Below are 20,997 nucleotides of genomic sequence, written 5' to 3'. Positions count from 1 at the left end.
ACCAAACTGGTGGGGGCAGCGGTGAATGTGTATGCAGGATATCTGATAAGAGGAATCGTGAATGCACACTCTCGCAGAGCTGAACGCGCCTGCGGGGCCCGCCCTGCCCAGGTACAGCCGGCTCAATCAAGAAGGCGTGCAGACCACGCCCAAGTCCCGCAGTTATTCTCGGGCCTGTGGGAAGCTCTGAGCCCTCGACTTCCTGGTAGTGCAAACGCTGCTTGGTGCGCATGCGCGTATCCACCCCCGGCTCAGTCTGAGGCGGCGGGAAGTAGGTTTTCTGAGTAGCAATTGAGCAGCTTGAAGACAACTGGAGACGACGGACCAATAAGCAAACGTCTCATTGGCTTACGCGCTCAGGCTCCTTATTCTCCAGCTTTCCATTGGGCCGTTCAAGTAGAACCGGGGCGTGGCTCCAGGGGCTCCGCCCCCGCCTCGGCCCAGCCTCGGGGGTCTTGGGCTGAAGGCGCCGGACGGAAGTGAGCGGGTTTCGCCCCTTCCCCCTCTCGTTCCTGTAAGCGCTGCCCGCTCTCCGGCGAGCCGGAGTCTCCGAGCCGTACCCTCGTCCCCGGCCGCGCGGAGCCGGGATGCACTGCTTCTGCTGTGGGTCCTCATCATGGAGACGAAACGGGTGGAGATTCCCGGCAGCGTCCTGGACGATCTCTGCAGGTACCGCGGCGCCGGCGCCGTCCCGGCCCGTTTCGTCCTCTCACTGGTTTTCTCGGATTCGAGGCCCGCAGAGGCCTCCGCCCGCCCACAGCCGTGCCCCCGCTTTCCGGTCCCACAGTCGAGCCCTTTCCCAGGCGACCCCCCTCTCGGACGACACCACCCCTCTTTTTCCGCCACAGCCTCAGCCTCCCTAGTTCTCACCCCCCTCCACCCCTCTTCGCGGAGCCCCGGAATTTCCTCATTTTCTTAGTTCCCCAGTTCCTTTGCTTTCTCTCGAGCGAAGGCGCTCCTCAGAAGCTTGGGTCGTTAGCGGTTCTTGGCTGCCCCCCGCCCCCCTGGCGTTTCTGGCTCTGGCTTTTACTGCCGGTTCCCCCTCCTCCCTCCGTCTCACCCCCCAGCGCTGTTGAAAGACGACCCCAAGGTTTTAAATCTTAGAATCCCAGCTCCCGGACCTCCGCAGGGAGCAGTTTTCAAACTTCCCTATAACATTGTTCTGCAAATTGCTATAAAGAATTACTCTTGTTCGTCCCAAAACTTAGAGTTGGAAGGGGAAAACAATGTCTAGAGTTGGTTTTCTTTTCATCCCTTATTTATCCTTAAAGGAAGTTCTCAACTTTAGGGTTTTAACTCCCGGCATACTTTTACAAGAGAAATTTCTTGTATTCTTACCTTTTGTCAGCTATGATTTCAGAGGGCCAAACGTGTAACATAAACTTAAAAAAATATATTTTCCCCCAAGTGAAATTTTTGGTTGCAGTACTACCCCGAGTTGTTACCAGGTGTAAGGGGGCTGTGAAATATTTTAAATTACAAGTGAGTTAAAGCTCTGATAAAATACCTTTTCCATTATAGTTACTGTATGTCTACAAGTCTGACTTTTAGTAGTTGTCTCGCATTCACGCTTTTTTTAAGTAGGAAAGAACTAAGATTTATGAGGTTACTACTAGGCGCCAGGTACTGAGTCCTCCCTTAACATTTTATTTAATCCCCCAAACAACCCTATTTTGTAGGTGCAGTTATTTCCATTTTCACCTGACAGACTCAGAGAGGTTGTAATTTACCCAAGCTCACATTCATCCTATTTCAGAAAATCAAGATTTGACATAGGCCTTTTTCTTTACGATGCTTGTGCTGGTTCTTCTACGCCAGGTGGATGTAATAGAAAATCAGATACAGCGTTTTAAAGCCTCGCAAAAGAAAGGCACATGTAATTAAGTAAATATAATAATTTTGCAACTAATAAGAAATACTGTCACTGTATTTCTTTGGCGATGGTATGATTATAATAGATTTGGATGAACCACTTAAAAGGCACTTATTTTCTGTAATCCCAAGTTTTGTAAGAAAAGAAACATTTGGTGTCTGTGTCAGTATGGATAAATGACTAGAAGAACATGTTCCATTTCTTTCTTACCCATTCCTTCAGCTTCTATCCGGATGAGCCTAAAATAAAAATAAAAAGGTAATATTTACATTTCATATTGTAACCTTAGATGTCTGTTATACTTTTTACTGTTGGTTGATTGCAAAAGCTGAACAATAATAAATAGCATTTGTTATACAGCAGAACTATGTTCATGTTTTTCACAGTAAAGGCAAATCTACAGTGGCTAGGGTTTTGTTTCTTTTCTGTCAGGAAACCTTGTTTCTTTTCCATCAGTCATGTGACCTTCATAAGGCTCTTAGATTATCCAAATGCATTTTCCTTTCTTACATTTTACAGATTGATCAAAATGATTCTGCCTTTTAGTTTTTTTTTTTTTCCTTTAGTTTTTTCCCTTGATTCCTTCTAGCTATTCTTGAAATCCATTTTTTTTTTGCATTGTCTTTCCGTTTGGACTATGATTCTTTTTTTTTTTTTTTTAAATATATTTTATTGGTTTTTTTTACAGAGAGGAAGGGAGAGGGATAGAGAGCTAGAAACATCAATGAGAGAGAAACACCGATCAGCCGCCTCCTGCACACCTCCCACTGGGAATGTGCCCGCAACCAAGGTACACGCCCTTGACCGGAATTGAACCTGGGACCCTTCAGTCCACAGGCCGACGCTCTATCCACTGAGCCAAACCGGTTTCGACTATGATTCTTTTTTAAAAAATATATTTTAGCCCAAACCGGTTTGGCTCAGTGGATAGAGCGTCGGCCTGCGGACTGAAGGGTCCCGGGTTCGATTCCGGTCAAGGGCGTGTACCTTGGTTGCGGGCACATCCCCAGTGGGGGGTGTGCAGGAGGCGGCTGATCGATGTTTCTCTCTCATCGATGTTTCTGGCTCTCTATCCCTCTCCCTTCCTCTCTGTAAAATATCAATAAAATATATTTTAAAAAAAAATATATATATTTTATTGGTTTTTTACAGAGAGGAAGGGAGAGGGAGAGAGAGTTAGAAACATTGATGAGAGAGAAACATCGATCAGCTGCCTCCTGCTGGGGATGTGCCCGCAACCAAGGTATATGCCCTTGACCGGAATCGAACCTGGGACTTTTGAGTCCACAGGCCAATGCTTTATCCACTGAGGCAAACCGGTTAGGGCTGATTCTTTTGTATATATTTACCCCTCTCACCCAGTACCTCCAAATTTTTATTTATTTTATTTTTCAATTGCAGTTTTACATTCAGTATTATTATGTATTAATTTCAAATGTACAGCATAGTGGTTAGACAGTTATGTACATATCCAGAGTTTTTAGCTGTCTTTCCACCTTCCCCCATCTGCTCCTTTATTATATCCTCAGTCACATCCTCAGTCATACAGAAGTTCTTTTTTCCTCCAGCGTTGCCCTGTTGGAGACCTCCACTCTCCTAGTCCAATCTGGACTGGTTCACTTGCCAAACAGCTAGTGTCCTAGAATTCCCTTTCACCGCTCTTCCCGGTTGTCCCTATTCTCTCTGGAATCTCATGTTTTATGCTTTCTTGGTTTTCATTCTTGTTTTGCTGATGCACATTGTAATTTCCTTTGAGTGAAGTCATTAGGAAAATGACCTATGACTAAAATGTGTTTCCCCTCTCACACTTCATGCTTCCACCTGGTCCAGGGTCCACACTTTGAGTAACAAGGTTGTAGGAAACCAGTTTTTAAATTTATTTAATTTTTTCTTTGGCATGGCCCAGGTTTTCCTTAGATGTTGAGTGATTCTTGGTTGCCTTTTTATATTTACGGTAAGATGAGATAGTAGATGGGCTTACGTGACTAGATAGAAAGCTGACTCTTATACTGGAGGGCTCTTGAGAACCAAGGTGTGTGAGTTTTGCTTTGGGGTGCCAGTACCCAAGCCTATCTGCTAAAGTTAGAAAGCAGCCTCTGGTGTTCCCTCTTTCCCCAATCGTTTGCAGGAGAAACGTCTGACAAAGGAGTAAAAGTGATATAGACACTACATAAATAGAACTTGCTGTCCTCTCCTTCCTGCCCCCCTTTTTGTCCTATTTCTTATACTCATCCTCCTGCTTCCCTTCCTTCACTTGGGCCTTTTCTGGGTTGGGATTGGATTTCTCTCTGTTTGTCTTAGGCATTTTCTTATTACATTTTAGGTTATGGTTAGGATCTCCTAGAAGTTTGTTGAAGTGGGAATTTCTAGTTAAAGATAGAAGATTGAACACAAACATCTCACTAAAACAGTAACGTTTTTAAAAAAAATACATTTTTGATTTCAGAGAGGAAGGGAGAGGGAGAGTGAGATAGAAACATCAATGATGAGAGAGAATCATTGATTGGCTGCCTCCTGCACACCCCCTACTGGGGATTAAGCCCACAACCTGGTCATGTGCCCTCATCAGGAATTGAGCCATGACCTCCTGGTTCATAGGTCAAAGCTCAACTTCTGAGCCACACAGGCTGGGCTGTTTTGTTTTTTAAATGTGTAAATCCACAAGGAAAGGAAGAATGGGTGAAGAGGTGAGCAACAACCTTTGGAAACGATAAAGCAAAAGTGGTATATGACTTAGCAGACATGATAGACCAGAATGCGAGACTACTATAGTAGTGCCAGTCTACTCCTGAATCAGAGAATACTGAAAAATGGTAGAAGTGAATTTATATATCTTGTATACATACTAACAACCCTCTGCCCCTTCCCACAGCTCAGCTCCCAGAATATGACAGCTTGGCCTTTACCTTCCAGGTAGGAGATTGGAAGGTTCTTCTCCAGGCATCTGACTAGCCCCATAAGGAAAGACCTAAAGATACTGACTGACATTGGAGGTTCCTCAATGAAAGTTTGAACTAGATTCTGCAGATGAGGCTCTTTGGGATGTGTGTAGTCTATTAAAGAACAACAGAGTATTGATTTCTGTAGTATTTTATTGTAATACTTTAAATGTGAAGATTAAGCAGCTATCGTCTTTTCTGTTTGATTGTATGAATACATTTGCATATATTCTTAGAATATGTTACCAGACATGGGAGAAAATCCTAGTGAAGGTTTTCTTGTTCACCTTTAATTCATTGTTACTGAGCTCTTTAGTTTATCCCTGTATTTGTGAATAGAATGTAAATGGCCTCTTTAAAAAAAAAAATCAGAGCTGTTGTTTTTTCTAGACTCATCTTCTCTATAGTAATTTCCCCAAATTTTGCTTTCTTGATCAGCACTGCACTCTTGGTCCCTTTTCTCTGGTGATGGGTCAGGGATGAAGCAGTTAAATATGTTAAAATAAATTGTTTTGGTTTGTAAATAATTTGTATATGTTTTGTTTTTGACAGCCGATTTATTTTGCATATTCCCAGCGAGGAAAGAGACAATGCTATCCGAGTATGTTTTCAGATTGAACTTGCCCATTGGTTTTACTTGGATTTCTACATGCAGAACACACCAGGATTACCTCAGTGTGGGATAAGAGACTTTGCTAAAGCTGATATCCTTTTTATTACTATAATGATTGTCTTTCTTTTTAGTAAAATATTTAGCACAAATTTTACTTTGCTTGTTCCTCAGAATTATCTATTTGATAAAACATACTTGGTTTCTAAAAATTGTCAAGTATAAATAATAGAAACATTCAATCATGTTCTAAGTAGAGGACCCCTTGAAATGCACACTGATGATTACAATTACATTTTATTAATATTTTTTTCTAAAATAGTTATCCTAGTTCTAGAAATCTGAGTTAGTTTCTTCTACTTCCTCTTTTTTGTGTGTGTGTGTTATTTTCTTCTTGCTGTTTGATTTAACCAGACGATCTTTAATCAGATTACTACCTGTATGGGATAGAAATTCTTAAATAATTATTAAATACTATGTTCAAAGCAACGTTTTTTGGTTCTGTGGCAACTAATAAAGAAGTCCTTGCCTTCGAAGAAGCTTTTTTTTTTTTTTTCAGATAAGATAGAAGCTTATCATAATTTATTAGTTACAAGAATTACATGACTGCCCTGACCGGTTTGGCTCAGTGGATAGAGCATTGGCCTGCGGACTCAAGGGTCCCAGGTTCGATTCCGGTCAAGGGCATGTACCTTGGTTGTGGGCACATGCCCAGTGTGGGGTGTGCAGGAGGCAGCTGATTGGTCTTTCTCTCTCATCCATGTTTCTAACTCTCTCTCCCTCTCCCTTCCTCTCTGTAAAAAATCAATAAAATATATTAAAAAAAAAAAAAAAAGAATTACATGACTAAGATTATAAAAGAAGCTGTGTCACAAGGCAAAAAATTAGTGAATTGCTAATGGTCCTGATATTAAATGTTTTTAGAATTTGAAAAAGGGTTAGAAAGATTTTAGACAAATTTATGTTTTTAAGGGAGTTTAGGATTTTTAAAATAGCTAGGAATGGGGAATATGTCCCAGGTAAAGAAAATGGATTGAGCAAAATTGGTGAGTTGGAACGGAATGAGGTATATCTTGGAAGTAAATTTTTATTTTAATTTTATATTTTTTCATATTTTTTTAATTGATTTCAGAGAGGAAGGGAGAGGGAGAGTTAGAAACATCAATGATGAGAGAGAATCATTGATTGGCTGCCTCCTGCACATCCCCTACTAGGGATTGAGCCTGCAACCCAGACATGTGCCCTTGACTGAAATCGAACCTGGGACCTTTCAGTCCGTAGGCCGACCCTTCCTTTATCCACTGAGCCAAACCAGCTAGGGTAGAAGTAAATTTTTATTGAGCAGAGGGTTCTTACGGGATACTAGTGGCCCAGTGCACAGATTCATGCACATTGAAAGGAAATTAATTAGAACAGCAGTCGCCAACCTTTCGGACCTTGCAGACAACCAGTGGTCCGAGGACCACAGGTTTGTGACTGCTGCTTTAAACGTTTTCTTAAACCAGTGGTCGTCAACCTTTCAGACCTCACAGACCACCGAATTAGAAGGTGGCCAGTGGAGCGGGACTGGGCAAGGGGCCATTCACACCCTGGAGTCAACCTCTCACGGTCCCTTCCCAGGCACCATGGCTCGAAGGGCATCTGCGGAGTGAGTTGTCCCTCTGGCAGGTGGGGTCCTTGGGCCGGTGGGGTCCCTTGGCCTGGCCTGCGGGAATCAGGCCGAAACCTGCTCTCTGCCATCCTGTAAGGGGTCCCAGAGTGCGAGAGGGCACTCTGCAAAGTTGCTGTCGTACAGGGTGTGGAACGCAAATGCAAGTGTGCAGTAAACCAGATTTGGGGCCGACAGTGCCCCAGCAACAACATAACCCATTGCTGAAGGTGGAATTGCGTGGCCCCACGAGTAATTGGGCTCCCTCCTCTCTGGTTTTGGGTTCCTCACCTGAGTCACTACAGCTCGGCAGCTCCTGCGTTGATTGTCTGCCCCCTGGTGGTCAGTGCACGTCATACCTATCCAACTGTTGGACAGTCGCTTAGCCTTTTATATATATAGATTTTATATATATATATATATATATATATATATATATATATATATATATATATAACAAGATATGGACAGTATATTGGGGGGTTTATAGGTTCTGAAATCTTGAGACAGTAGTTTGCATTTTATTCTGTAGGTCATTGTTTTTAACCATAAATCATGTGGTCAAATGGAATTGTACTCAAGTTCAATGTACCACACTAGAGTTGAAGTAGGGATAGGTGACCTAAAGTAATTCTCATACTCAACTCCCTATAATTTTCCTTGAGCTCCATGAAATAACTCCAAAGGGCTCTGCAGAAAATGGATGAATACTGTTTGTTTTAACTAACTGTTAGGAAGTTATTGCAGGGCTAAAGAATATTACTCAGATCATTTGAAAATGATAATCAAGAAGACTTACTTGACAGGATAGATTGAAGACTTATTCACAGGATAGAGTGGACTGTTCCCATTACTTGAGCTATGGAGCAATAAGGTCCTGAACCATAGTAGAGGGACTACAAAGGAAAGGCTGCAGAGACATTTCAGTGGGAGAAATGATTAAGCTATTCTACTGATTAAATATGGGGAAGTAAATGAGGAATCAAAGTGAAATAGAAATACTATTGAGCACTGTCTCAGTTAAAGGCTTGGTGATAGGTTTTCTGGAGAAATTACAGAAAACTTTGCTTTTAAGAAGCTGTAATCTAGTTATAGAAACATCAAAACAGTCAACTCTTAAGTGGTTTTGGTCTATTTTGCATAGACTTGGGGTTCTACTAAAGTAACTATATATACTTTGGGGTTCTGGATAAAATTTTGTGTGTGTATGCACATGAATTTAAAGCTTTCCATGCTGTTGGAAAAAATCGAAAACCTGCTTTAGTTATATTTCTTTAAATTCATTTATATGGAGAAAAAACTGTCATTGCTAACATAGTAGACTTGATTAAATAACAGTGCTTACTCTGTGCCAGGCATTATGAGTGAACAAGGTAGATTCAGTCCCTGTCTTCAAGAAGAGGAGCGGGAGTCAGGAAAGGAAATGATTTACAGTGCAGTATGGTAAGTTATGATAGGGTAGTAAAGGGCTCAGTAGGAACAGAGGAGAGGAATACTCAGCCTAGACTTGGGGGTAGATAAAAGTTTTCTTTGGAGTAAGTGGTTTGTGTGAGAAAGATCTATGTGAAAAGGTGAAAAAAGTTAATGTGACTGGGTTTTAGAGTACTAGTAAATGGTGTGGGACAAGAGATGATGCTGGAGAGTAAATCAGGGCTAAAGCTTGTAAGGGTCTTTTATTTAAACAAACAAATCTTTTTATTTTGAAAAAAAATAAACTTCAACTTATAGAGAAGTTAAAAGAGTATCACAGTGAACTACCATCATACCCTTCTTATATACTGACCCATTGCTAACATTTTGCCACATTGGCTTTTTTTCTTTATGGGTGTTTTGAAAGACAACTCTGGAATAGTGAGAATGATTTGGAGGAAGGCGAGATGCAGTTTCACTAATTTACAAATTAGAAATGGAAACCTGTGATAGAAGTAAATAGAAGAGGTTAAATTTGAGTGATATTTAGGAGATAAAATTACTGTTAACTTGGATATCTGAGGAGAGGTGGAAGAAAAATAACGGATGATACTGAGGTTTCTGGTTTGAGCATTTGCTATTCCATTTGTAGAAAAATAAAAGAAAGGAAATTTTGTGACGGAATGATGGGCTCAGTTATGGACAAGTTGGTTTGTGGTACCTATGGGATATTGATCTAGAGACTGCATAGGATAAAAGTGTTATTATTAATCCTCACTGGAGCATATTTTTTCCATTGATTTTTAAAAAACATTTTTATTTCAGAGAGGAAAGGAGAGGGAGAGAAAGAAACATCATTGAGAGAGAATCATTGGCTGCCGCCTGCATGCTCCCTACTGGGGATTGAGGCCACAACCTGGGCATATGCCCTTGATTGGAATCAAGCCCAGGACCCTTCAGTCCACAGGCTGTTGATCTATCCACTGAGCAAAACTGGCTTAGGCTCCATTGATTTTTAGAGAGAGGGAGAGAGGAAAAGTAAGAAAGAGAGAAAGAAAAACATCAGCGTGAAAGAGACATATCAATTGGTTGCCTCCCACAGTAGCCCCAACAGGGCCAGTGGTTGTACCTGCAACCGAAGTACGTGCCCTTGACCGGGAATCGAACTTGAGTCTCTTTGGTCTCTGGGCTGATGCTCTAACCACTGAGCAACCGGCCAGGGCTGGCATGAATTCTGGAGGCAGATTCCTTGGGTTAGCATTACTAGCCATGCAGCTTTGGGCAGATTTTGGTGCTTTTCTGTGCCTCTGTTTTCTCTTATGTAAATTGTGAATGGTTTTAGGATTTTTCTTCAGTAAGCACTGAGCAGTGTGGGTATAGATTGAGTATTCTGGATTTGTTCCTGGATTGAGGTTTTGCCAGGGAGCTATATTCAGAGAACATTGGGGCAAAGGAATTTTGGATATTGCTAAGAGATTAAAGTGATGGGCCATGTTGTTTAGGGAAGAAAATAAAAGTCGGAGGGTGCTAATTCAGAGAAAGGAGAATAGCTAAAGGTTAATGTAGAATAACCATAAAGTGTGAGTAATTAAAACAATGTGGTAAAAAGTTATGGTAAAGATGTTTTATTTTAATCAAACTGCCAGAATAGTTCTAGTGATGGCAAGGTCCAGATGTTGCTGTGGGTTCGGGTCTGGAAATGGAATGGATGTGAAGGACAAGGAATATAGGAAACTGAGGCTAGACCTTGAGACAAGTTGTCCATCAGGAAATTGATATCATCTAAGATAATGGTAAGGTATTATTTATACCTAAAGCAGATTTTTCATGGTTTTGCAAAAAAAAGTTGAGTAGAAAAAGAAGGTAAAAAAAAAATGTATGTAGTAAAAGTGGACTTACTTAAAATTTTTACATTCTTTATCTAATCCATGTAACCTTTTTTTCTCTTAGAATTACTGTGTAAGGCCCATTACTCCAGATTTAAGACCCAAATAATTTGGTTTGGGAGTTAAGAAAATCAGACTGTAGTCAAGTAAGAATTTTAGTCAAAATTAGAAATGATAATTAACAGTTATTCAATGTATGTTATGGGGTTTTCAAATTAAATAATCCCACTAAATAAAAATAGCATTTAAAAATTTTTCACTCCATTGTTTAAATTGAATTGCTTTTATTACTATTAAGTATGATGGAGGATTGAAGAGTTGTGAGTGGGAAAATGGTTATTTTGGATTAGGTTCTGTTACTTGCTAATTGTATGGATTTGCGGTAAGTACTTAACAGGTTCTTTTCGATGTTAATTTCAAGTGTGTATCTTGAACTTGGTCATTTCACTTATTTTGTGTGGTTCTGGGGTAGGAAAAAATGGATAAATGAAGAGTGTAAATAGTTTACCAAGTTAAATCAGTTGATGTACTTTTTCTTGCTAACCCTTTTTTGTTATTTTTAAAGAAGTTGTTTAATACATAGAAAAATTTGATAATACTGCTTTGTGGAGGCACTGATAACACCTTGAAATTATTAGGACTGTTGTAGGGAGAAGGAAGAGAAAGAAAAACTGGACAAGTACCTGGTCTCTGAACTATTGGACATTATCTCTATTCCTGGGGTATTTCCCTGTTTTTTAAAAATATTTTTATTGATTTCAGAGAGGAAGGGAGAGGGAGAGAGAGATAGAAACATAAATAATAAGAGAGAATCATTGGTTGCTTCCAGCACACCCCCATTGGGGATCATGCTCACAACTGGGGCATGTGCCCTGACCAGGAATTGAACTGTGACCTCCTGGTTCATAGGTCGACGCTCAGCCACTGAGCCACGCTGGTTGGGCTGTTTTTCTCAATGGTTACTTTTTTTTTTTTTTTTTTTTTTTTACTATTTAAATTCTTTATTGTTTAAAGTATTACATAAGTCTCCTTTTATTACCATTGACCTCTCCCCAGCTGCTTCCACCCCCCAGCACATGCCCTCACCCCCCTACTGTCTGTGTCCATTGGTTGTGCTTATATGCATGCATACAAGTCCTTTGGTTGATTTCTTAACCCACCCCCATACCCACCCTCCCTTTTCTTCCCTTTGAGGTTCGGTGGTCTATTCCATGCTTCTATATCTCTCTTATTTTTGTTCATCAGTTTACGTTGTTCATTATATTCCAAAAATGAGTGAGATCATGTGATATTTATCTTTCTCCGACTGGCTGGTTACATTTTTAATGAAAAAAGTCTATTTATTTAAAATTTATACTATTTGTGATGACTTTAAAACATAAGGGATTTTACTAAACATAGAAAGCCAGACTTTTATTGGACTATAACTTTCAGAACCTGTGCAGAAGCATAGGGCTTCATGAAGTGGTTGATGTTGTGTCCAAACTTTATCCTTTTTTTCCCCCTCCCCAAATGAAGAGATGGGATAATTATATTGAGATTAACATACTGCCTGTCTTTATTACAAAGTTGTCAGATATGGTTGACTTCTTTGGGCTTTTTGAGGACCTCTTTAGTTTTTATTACAAGTGTAAAACCAAAACGAAATTTAAAATATAAAATTGGCCGAAACAGGTTTGGCTCAGTGGATAGAGCGTCGGCCTGCGGACTGAAGGGTCCCGGGTTCGATTCCGGTCAGGGGCATGTACCTTGGTTGCGGGCACGTCCCCAGTGGGGGGTGTGCAGGAGGCAGCTGATCGATGTTTCTCTCTCATCGATGTTTCTAACTCTCTATCCCTCTCCATTCCTCTCTGTAAAAAATCAATAAAATATATTAAAAAATATATATATTATAAAATTGTAGAACTAAAAAAAATTTATTTTCATAAAATGAATTTATTAGTATGTTTTTCTTTAAACCAAACAATCACAATATGAATATAATGCTAGCTTCTTTGAGGGTGTTTTGACATGCCTGTAAGTACCAGTTTTTCTATCACTTTGTTTGTTATGAAACCTTTCTTTCTATATTATGTTGGGACATCACTTGACCCTTATGCGTCATTTGCATATTAGATTTCTTCTGTTTTTAGTCCCCAAAGTAGTTAAAGTGTTATTAGTATCCATATGATCTCTGAGATCAAGTGATTGTACTTGATATATGTGATCATCCAAAATGATGACAAATATGCTAATGTTGCATGTTTCTAGATTTAATATCAAGATGAAAACAGAAACCTGCCCTAGCTGGTTTGGCTCAGTGGATAGAGCATCGGCCTGTGGACTGAAGGGTCCTGGATTTGATTCTTGTCAAGGGCACATGCCTGGGTTGTAGGCTCGATCCCAAGAATGGAGTGTGCAGGATGCAGCCAGTCAATGATTCTCTCTCATCATTGATGTTTCTATCTCTCCCTCTCCTTTCCTCTCTGAAATCAATAAAAATATATATATAAAAAAGAAAACAGAAACCTGGCTGGTATGGCTCAGTGGTTGAGCATTGATCCATGCACCAAGAGGTCACTGGTTTGATTCCCAGTCAGGGCATATGCCTGATGGGGGGTCATGCAGGAGGCAGTTGATCGATATTTTTTCTCATCAATGTTTCTAGCTCTCCCTCTTCCTCTGTAAAAATTAATAAAATATCTTAAAAAGATGCAAACAGAATCTGGAGGTTTTCATAGAGGACTTGAGGACTCTAAGAATATGTCTTTGGTTTGAGAAATAGTATCATAAGTTATCATTTCCCCATTAACACTTTTCACAATAACAGTGTTACAATGATGAGGCATTTGACAGCATGGAGTATTGAAAGCCTGAGCATATACAGGATGGGGCAAAAGTAGGTTTACAATTGTTTGTATGGAAAATCTATATATATAAAAGCCTAAGTGTCTGTCTGACTATTGACTGGTACCTATGATGCTCACTGACCACCAGGGGCAGATGCTCAATGCAGGAGCTGCCATGACCCGCACTGGCCATTAAAAAGAAATGGCATCACGGACCTGGCTCCGACAAACCAACACTTGGCTTCCCCCAAGTGGGACCTAAGTCCTGCCACCACCCTGGAGTGGCAGCCCACCAAATTGCAGCTAATGCTGCCAAGACCCCCATGGCTCTAAATGCTGCCCACAGCCCAGCCCAGCCCGGAAACGGCCCCTGTGGGTGCCGGGTAATAACGTCACATAGCAATGCCCGGCTTCCTCTTCTTAGCGACTAGCCTCCTTGGAGTTTCTTCAGCCCAGGAACACAACTTGCTTTTATAACCAGGTGCAAACATTTTATACTTTAACCAAATGTCTGTGAAGTGTTTTCACATTCCTCATCTCATTTGATCCTCACAGAAGTCCTGGAGTAGGTAGATAGGAGACTGGGTAGAATCCTATTTTCGTTAGCCGGAAAACAGAGATTTAGAAAGTTTAGAAACTTGACCAGACTGAAAAGAAGTAAGAAATGGTAGAACTTAAAAATGACTTCAGGTTTTCTCACTGCAAAGAATATAGTCAAACACTGCTGCAGTTAAGTATTTTACCCTTTGTTCTCCCTGAGTAATCTACAATAATCTGCTTTGTGTTGATATTTACTGCTGTGTTGCTGACAATTATCTGAAAGAGAAGTTGGGGTGCTTCACTGGATTGGAAAAAGTTTAGCTAAATCAGAAAGCAGGTCTAGTTAAGCAAGTTTATTATATATATATATATATATATATATATATGTGTGTGTGTGTGTGTGTGTGTATATATATATATATATATGAATAAATAAAAGGCTAAGTTGACTCATGCATGCATGTGTTTCGATCTGTCATTGTTAATTGTGAATTTGGTTGACACTTCTATTATAGAGAAAGGGCGAATAGTGATATTAAAATATTTATTCTAATTAATATCCTTTTAATGTGCATGAATCCATGCACCGGGACACTAGTAATCCTAATATATAAAAAGCCAGGGGCCGTCATGACCGAAACAACCAGACAGACAACTGAACACAGGCTGCGTGGGGCAACCAGGCCAGCAGGAGGGTTAGTGAGGGACTACCAAATGACTGAACAGGCTGTGTGGGGTCACCAAGCCGGCAGGGGGCCCTGTTGGGGGTGACCAGGCAGGCGGGGGGGGGGGCAGTGAGAGGCGACCTGGCCGGCAGGGTGGGCAGTTAGGGGTGATCAGGCAGGCAGGCAGATGTGCAGTTAGGTGCCAGCGGTCCCAGACTGTGAGAGGGATGTCCGACTGCCGGTTTAGGCCCGATCCCTGGGATTGGGCCTAAACCGGCAGTCGGACATTCCCTAAGGGGTCCCACATTGGAGAGGGTGCAGGCTGGTCTGAGGGGATCCCCCTGCCCGTGCACGAATTTCGTGCACCAGGCCTGTAGTAATTAGTAACTTAAAAATAAACTGTGTTTTGTGTACTCAAAATTGTAAACCTGCTTTTGCCCCTCCCTGTACTGTGCAGGTTTGAAGTTTTATTTACTTTAAAAAAAAAATTATTTTACTCTGCCCAGTTTTTGGGAGGGGGCATGCCCAATTTCTTTTGAAATAGGCTATATTTTATTTAATACCCAGATTAACCTTTCTCTATAATCCTTAGTAAGTCTTGTCTTAAAAATGTTTTTAATTGTAAAAGTAGTACATGCAAATGGTAAAGAAACACAGTATGAATAGTGGTATACTTCATCCCTAGTTCTACTTCCACAGTTAACCATTTTAACTTGTTCTGACAGTTTCTACCTCTTACCAGTATGTGTACTGTACTTGTTTCTTGCTATTCACTACAGTGTCTGTTGACTCCTGATATGATGAATTTGACTCACTTAATGAGAAGTATTTGAGGTGTTCACATGGTCCTGAATCTATTTATGTTCACTTAGGGATCCAGGACTATGAGTAACCAAAGCTTACTTAATTAGTATCTAGGCTAAATGCATAGGTTAACAATGACATGTTCAAGAGAAAACAAATGTGAAAAAACAAAAACAAGAGGGTTAAATTTAAGTGAGGTGAACATTTGAGTAATTTCATAGAAAATACGTGGTTGATTTAAGGAGGTCTCTTTCTGTATATATGTGCTCAGGCTGTATTAAGGGAAGAAAGTAACTTCCTTAACACTATGTATACTCTTCAGTCATTGTCCATTTTTGCTGCCTCAAGGCGAAGACGTGGAAAAAGTTTTGGATGAATGGAAGGAGTATAAAATGGGAGTACCGACATATGGTGCAATTATTCTTGATGAGACACTTGAAAATGTGAGTAATAAAATGAAAGATTTTTAGTGAAATATATATATACAATTTCTACAAATGTTTGAAATTGAGGTTTTTTAAAAATACATTAGATTTTTAGTGCTGAAAGGTCAAATTTTGCAAATTTTGTCTGCATTCTGTCTTAATATTTTATACTTGTTATAGTATGGCTTATTGCAAAGTGCCCTTTCATTGTTGAAGGACTACTTTAAAATCGGCAGAATGCCTTTCTTCACACTAGTAGTATATCCAGAGTCATGGGAGATAAAGCAAGTACTGTATCAAATTACTGGTGATAACAGTTACCTGAAGGAAGGAGAAAAACACGTTTGACTTTTAGAAAGGAGTGTGGGAAAGCAAGACAAGTTTTATTTCTGTCTCTGCTTGTTTGTAGGTACTACTGGTTCAGGGATACCTAGCAAAATCAGGCTGGGGATTTCCAAAAGGAAAAGTAAATAAAGAAGAAGCTCCTCATGATTGTGCTGCTAGAGAGGTGAGTTACAACTGTTGCTTCTTTTGGTCACATCTCTGTCATTTGCTCTTCCCTTATTTGTTTCTATTTTCTTTCATTGTCTATTATCTGTAACTCTTATGGGGAGGGGTATCATTTCTTCTTACCTTTCCTTTTAGAATTGGATTTGGAATTAGTAAAATATTTTGGTTCAATTTATCTTTTTTTTTTTTTTAATCTTGGCTTCCAGACAAGACACAATTTGAGCTTTTCTAAGAAATTGACATTTGTTGTTCAAAACCCACTCTAGCTTCCCACTACTTATAGGATAAAGTTTAATTCTTTAAGTATTGATACTCCCTTCCTTACTCCAACATAAAACTTAGCCTTCCTAGCCGAAACCGGTTTGGCTCAGTGGATAGAGCGTCGGCCTGCGGACTGAAAGGTCCCGGGTTCAATTCTGGTCAAGGGCATGTACCTTGGTTGCGGGCACATCCTCAGTGGGAGGTGTGCAGGAGGCAGCTGATCGATGTTTCTCTCTCATCGATGTTTCTAACTCTCTATCCCTCTCCCTTCTTCTCTGTGAAATACCAATAAAATATATTTTAAAAAAAACAACAACAAAAAAAACAAAAAAAAACCTTAGCCTTCCTAAATTTGTTTTTATTTACAATCAAAAGGATTTATTGTTTGTCCCTTGAATTTGACTGGTTTGTCTCAGCCTTAAACTTTTGCTTATATTTTTTCCTACTGGAAGTTCTCTCTTCTTTCCGACTTTTCAAATCCTATCTAGGTACCTTTCTAGACCCAGCTCTTTTTTTTTCTGAAGTACTGTCACCAACTAGTTCTATACCCAGGAACTGATCTTTTTATTTGTAAGATGAGGTTTAGCATGGATAGTTTCTAAAGTTTATTCTTACTTAAAATTCTCTTTTTAAATCTAATGAGTCAGCTCTATCTCACAGTAGTCTCTGAACTATAATAGCACTTGTTGTCTTTATCTTTTGCTTGGCATTAATTATGTAGTACCTTATGATAGATTGTGTACTGTGTTCTTATTTATCAGTTCCTTAGTGTTTATCATCATTACTATTTTTGACTCAGTATTTTCCTGCAGCACTGTTCATGTCCTGGTTTAAGTTTGGGTATAATTATTTGTGAGGGATACTAGTTAACATTTTTATAAACCACTAGTAATTATTTATCAGACAAAAATCATTAGTGGTTATTTACTTTGGAGTAGGATGTGACAAAACTGCTGCATTTTAAATTCAGTATGCAATAGCTTATTTAAGCAAGTATTTGCAACAGCTTATAGACAAAGCCACCCTATCTATTAAAAGGGTAATATGCAAATTAACCGTCACTTGTCACAAAAGATGGTGGCGCCCATAGTGGCTGGCAGCGGAGCCCCAGCATCCTGCGCACCCCAGCCCGCGGAGGGAGGCGGGGAGGGAGGGCGGGCGAGCCTCTGGCCAGAGGCTGGCCGGGGCGCAGGATACTGGTGTTGTTGCAGGCCGGGCTGAGGGGCCCCCTCCCCCCTCTGTGCATGAATTTCTTGCATCGGGCCTCTAGGTATATATAAGTAAGTGAAGGATTATGCACACCCCTTAAAAATTGAAAGCTGTTTATGAAGCAGGTGAGGAATTGCCATATTCCTTCTTTGTGTGTGTGTGTGTGTGTGTGTATGTTATGTGCTGTTGAGTTGGCTCTAGCTCTTGACCGCTCTGAATGATTGATATTATCTGCAATGTTCTGTCCTTAACAGCCTTGCTCGGCTCCGAAAGACTTATGCTGATGGCTTCTTTTATGGAGTCAGTCCATCTCATATTTGGTCTTCCTGTTTTCTTGCTGCCTTCTATTCCCAGCATTATTGGGCTTTTCCAAAGAACCCTGCCTTCTCATGATGGCAGGAGATGCAATGGAGCACTTGTAAAGTCTTCCCTTTTAGTCTTCCAACTCTGTAGTCCTCTTACTTCTAAAGAAGGACAAAATAGGAACCATAGCATCTTACTTAGAGGAATTGATCTGTAGCCCTTGTTCATGGAGTTAGACTTATGGCAGAGATAGTTGTCATGAGGTTCTGAAAAGACACTACATTAACTGGAATAACAAATTTAGGCTAAATGGAGTGAGCTCAGCTCAGCTGTCTCTGTAATTGAGTCTTGGGAGAACTTGGAGGAAATCAGATACCAACACTTGTTAAACTGATGTATCCTGGACCCAAAAGGTCTATCTGCATCTACCCCTAGAACCCTCTCTGTCACGAGTGTTATGCACTACCAGAGGCTCAGTGCACGAAATTCATGCACTCAAGTTGCAGGTCCCTCAGCCCAGCCTGCGCCCTCTCACAGTCCGGGAGCCCTCGGGGGACATTCTTAGTGCTGCCACGGAGGCGGGAGAGATTCCCGCCACCGCTGCTGTGCTCAGCTGAGTGGCGCTCCACCTGTGGGAGCGCACTGACCACCAGGGGGCAGCTCCTGCGTTGAGCATCTGCCCCCTGGTGGTCAGTGAGTGTCATAGCGACTGGTCGATCCACTGTTTGATTGATTTGCATATTAGCCTTTTATTATATAGGACTAGAGGCCCGTTGCACGAAGATTCGTGCAAGAATAGGCCTTCCTTTCACTGGCTGCCGGCACCAGTTTTCCTCCGACACCCGGGACCCAGGCCTTCACTCTGGCTGCCACCTTCTGCCTTCACTCCAGCAGGAGCCTTCAGTCTTCCCTCCGGCTGGAGCGCCACTCTTGTAGCTCCTTCTGCCCCCCACCCTCCCCCTCATAGCAGGCGTCCTGCCCCACTTGGCCGCTCCGTGCCTGCATAAACAAATTAACTCGCCATCTTTGTTGGGTTAATTTGCATACTCCTGATTGGCTGGGGGACGTTGCGGAGGTAGGGCCAATTTGCAAATTTCTCTTTTATTAGTGTAGATATTGGAAAGAATCAGGATTATGCAGAAATCGGATATTTGGGGTAAGAGAGAGGCAGTTAACCTGTGATCTGAGGCACCCAGTTTTCACTTTGCTTTATCTTGTTCTCTGCTCTGGGATACTAACATAAGGTGGTCCTGTTCATGTGGAGCTAATTTCAGTAATGACTAGAGATTACCATAATTTGTAAGAAAGTAAATAAAATTTATTCTTAGGGCATGGGGAAAAAGAGAATGGAGTGTGGATGATAGGATCTAAGAGTTGGGAGGAATAAAACCATTATGGCAGGTTATCTCCATTTTACAGGCAAAGAACTGAAACTGAGCAGTTTATTAATGTGCCCAAGGTCACACAGTTAGTAAGCAGAAGAACGGGCATGTAAAACCCTGGTAATTGGGTTCTGGAGTCAGTGTTCTTGACTACTACAACTTAGGTAGTCAGGAATATTTGCAAATCGGTATTTCTAAACACAACAGATGAAAACAAATAATTTGTGATTTTTAAGTGTATCTATTTTCTAATAAAATTTACCTTTCTGATTTGGATCAATATGAAATTTTTGTTTTAGAGTTTTTGTTTTGCTCTGAGAAACCATAGTTCCTTAAATTCAGGGAAAAATTATTTCACTTTGATAATAAGAATTGATCTTAACTTCTCCCTTTTTTGATCTACATAACATCCTGATAAAGGACCTTGTCAGAAAAGGCTTGAGTTTAATTTATATAAAATTTTGGATTAGAATTAAAACAATTTTTTTTTAAGTTTATTTGAGCTCAAACTGATGATAGTTGCTGGGAAGCAAGATCTCAAATGCTCCCTGGATTAGAATTTTTAAAGGCAAGTCTTTTGACTTGTATTCCTGATTTTTAAATGACCACCTTCGTCATAAAGAGAGAAAGATTTTTGTATTAAGGTAGAGTATTGCTGTATTAGTTTACATAGGCTGCCACAACAAAATACCACAGGTTGGGTGGCTTAAAGAACAGAAATTCTTGTTCTGAGTTTGGGAAGTCCAAGATCAAGGTCCTGCTTATTGGATTCCTGGTGAGAGCTCTCATCCTGGCTTGCAGCTGGCAGCCTTTTCACTGTATGTTCACAAGTCCTTTCCTGGATGCCAGAGAGAGAGGAACTAGTGTCTCTTCCTTTTCTTATAAGAGCATTTAGCCCTATTAATCCCACCCATATGACTTCTTTTAACCTTTATCACCTCACAGGCCCTGTCTCCAAATATAGTCATGTTGGGGCTCGGACTTCAGCATAAGAATTTTGAAGGAACACAGTTCAGTCCATAGCAGTTGCCATTTTTGAGGGATGAAAGTATTCAACTAGTTGTAGAGTTGCAGTTTGTCATTCTGCTACTGGGTGGTGCTGCAGTATAAGGTAAGCAGCACTGTTTGAGAGGAGGAACCACCAGTGTTCAGTCTCATGAAAATTAGATTTCTATTCCATTTTTTATAGGAGTTTATATTAATATCACATTGTTCCTTTCATTTTCACCTTATTAACATATAAGGAGAGGTTTTGTCCTAATTTTCAGCTGCCATTCATTAGACTTAGGCTGATGTCTTAAGCACCTTTTCTCTTCCTTTTAAGTTATGCTGTTCTACCATCGATGATTATCCTTATATTAAGTTGCTAGTATTTTAACTTGATTATTATAGCATTTTATTTTGGTTTATTATATTAATATTATTATTTCACTATATATTGCCATCCAGAGGTGTTTTGTTAGGCTATCGCAGAATTTGACACATCCCATAAGGACTGTGTATATGGACTGAGCTTAAAGAAGCAGGGGCAAGTTGGCTTCTCAGGGAGAAGGTTTTTTGTTTGTTTGTTTTTTAAATTGATTTGAGAGAAAGAAACCTATTTTGTTGTTCCACTAATGCATTCATTGATTGATTGTTGAATGTGCCCTGACCGGGAATCAAACTTACAACCATGTCATATGGGGACGATGCTCTTTCTAATCA

At 40.5% G+C, this 20,997-nt stretch overlaps 1 protein-coding gene across 2 annotated transcripts in view; it reads left to right on the top strand.

Moving 5' to 3' along the window:
• Nucleotides 1–415: 415 nt before the first annotated feature.
• DCP2 (decapping mRNA 2) overlaps nucleotides 416–20,997 on the top strand; it is a 45,629-nt gene continuing 25,047 nt past the window's right edge. Inside the window, exons 1-4 of one of the 2 annotated variants that reach the window (XM_080682126.1) lie at nucleotides 416–669; nucleotides 5,365–5,516; nucleotides 15,519–15,646; nucleotides 16,038–16,136. In XM_080682126.1, the coding sequence (XP_080538252.1) occupies nucleotides 617–669; nucleotides 5,365–5,516; nucleotides 15,519–15,646; nucleotides 16,038–16,136 (432 nt within the window). In that variant the 5' untranslated portion in view covers nucleotides 416–616. The remainder of the gene's footprint in view (nucleotides 670–5,364; nucleotides 5,517–15,518; nucleotides 15,647–16,037; nucleotides 16,137–20,997) is intronic. The other variant, XM_080682127.1, reaches the window with a different exon arrangement.

This window comes from Plecotus auritus (genome assembly GCF_963455305.1).
Source record: "Plecotus auritus genome assembly, chromosome: 7".
NCBI lineage: Eukaryota > Metazoa > Chordata > Mammalia > Chiroptera > Vespertilionidae > Plecotus > Plecotus auritus.
This window is presented reverse-complemented; position numbering and strand designations above follow the sequence as displayed.